Here is a 917-nt window from a genome sequence, read left to right on the forward strand (position 1 = left end):
TTTGAGCTCAGCTGTCGAAACCGAACACATTCCAACACTGCACCGTGTATGACGTAGATGATCTCAACAGTTGATACCAATCTCGAGGGTATCGAATAACATCAGGCTGACTTCGATGTGTATTTGAGTCGTGGATGGTATTATCGTCTCACTCGCTTCGTGTGAATCCATCAGCGTAGTTGATACTGTCGTTGGTGATCGTGGGCTCCGCTTCCGCGTCTTGTTCCTAAATCCTAGCTACTCAGGTTTCACACTACGATTTCATGGACATTTGGTAACACTCTGGAAACTCTCACAGCTGATGGGGTCGATCGCAGCAAGAAGGGTTCTAAGAAGGAAGCTGTGCGGAAGCTCATGAGGACACTGCCACAGCATGAGAAAAGTCTCGGCGTTATGTGGAAACAAATGGCCGGCACTCTGGCCAAGCTGTTAGGAGTAGCGACCGGGCCTATTCTGAATTTTTTGAGGAACTTATCAATTAGGTTAAACAGAGCGTCAGTCATTCGCCGGATGTCACTTCGGGGTTAGTGACGTGCTTGGTTGAATGGGAGAGGACAGAGGACCCTGGTCAGCGATGGGTCGGCCGAGGTAGGCATTTAGGGTGTTTATGAAGTGATCCATACTTGTAGTGTAGGTAGTGGTAGAACTAAAGATGAGGCTGAGGTTAGGGCGCTGAAAGACATTTATGCAGTTGCGGCGCCATGGAGGGAGAAAGCTGCTGTTGCTCAAGTGCAGAAGAGGCATCAGCTCCAGAAGGTAGGAGGGTGGGGGCTTAGTACCTTATTCTTGGTTTCGATGGGGATGCTCCTGAATACGTTTGAATTCGCGATGGCTGATATGACTACTCCACAGGAGTCGTTTTCACTGGTTGGTGAAGTGAATGTTCGCTTTCCACTGGTCGAAAAATTTCATGAGTT

The 917-nt window shown here is 48.6% G+C and overlaps 2 protein-coding genes across 2 annotated transcripts; both read left to right on the plus strand.

Moving 5' to 3' along the window:
- Positions 1-245: 245 nt before the first annotated feature.
- Positions 246-435, plus strand: Pmar_PMAR000296 (hypothetical protein; the record flags this gene model as incomplete). Its single annotated transcript, XM_002784846.1, has 1 exon — positions 246-435. A coding segment is annotated over one exon (190 nt), but the record flags the coding sequence as incomplete, so codon positions are not given.
- A 47-nt stretch (positions 436-482) lies between these two features.
- On the plus strand, positions 483-729 carry Pmar_PMAR000297 (hypothetical protein; the record flags this gene model as incomplete). The annotated part of the gene is made up of 2 exons (XM_002784847.1): positions 483-588; positions 635-729. Coding segments are annotated over 2 exons (201 nt in total), but the record flags the coding sequence as incomplete, so codon positions are not given.
- Positions 730-917: the final 188 nt, after the last annotated feature.

Source organism: Perkinsus marinus (assembly GCF_000006405.1).
Source record: "Perkinsus marinus ATCC 50983 genomic scaffold scf_1104296934504, whole genome shotgun sequence".
Taxonomy (NCBI): domain Eukaryota; phylum Perkinsozoa; order Perkinsida; family Perkinsidae; genus Perkinsus; species Perkinsus marinus.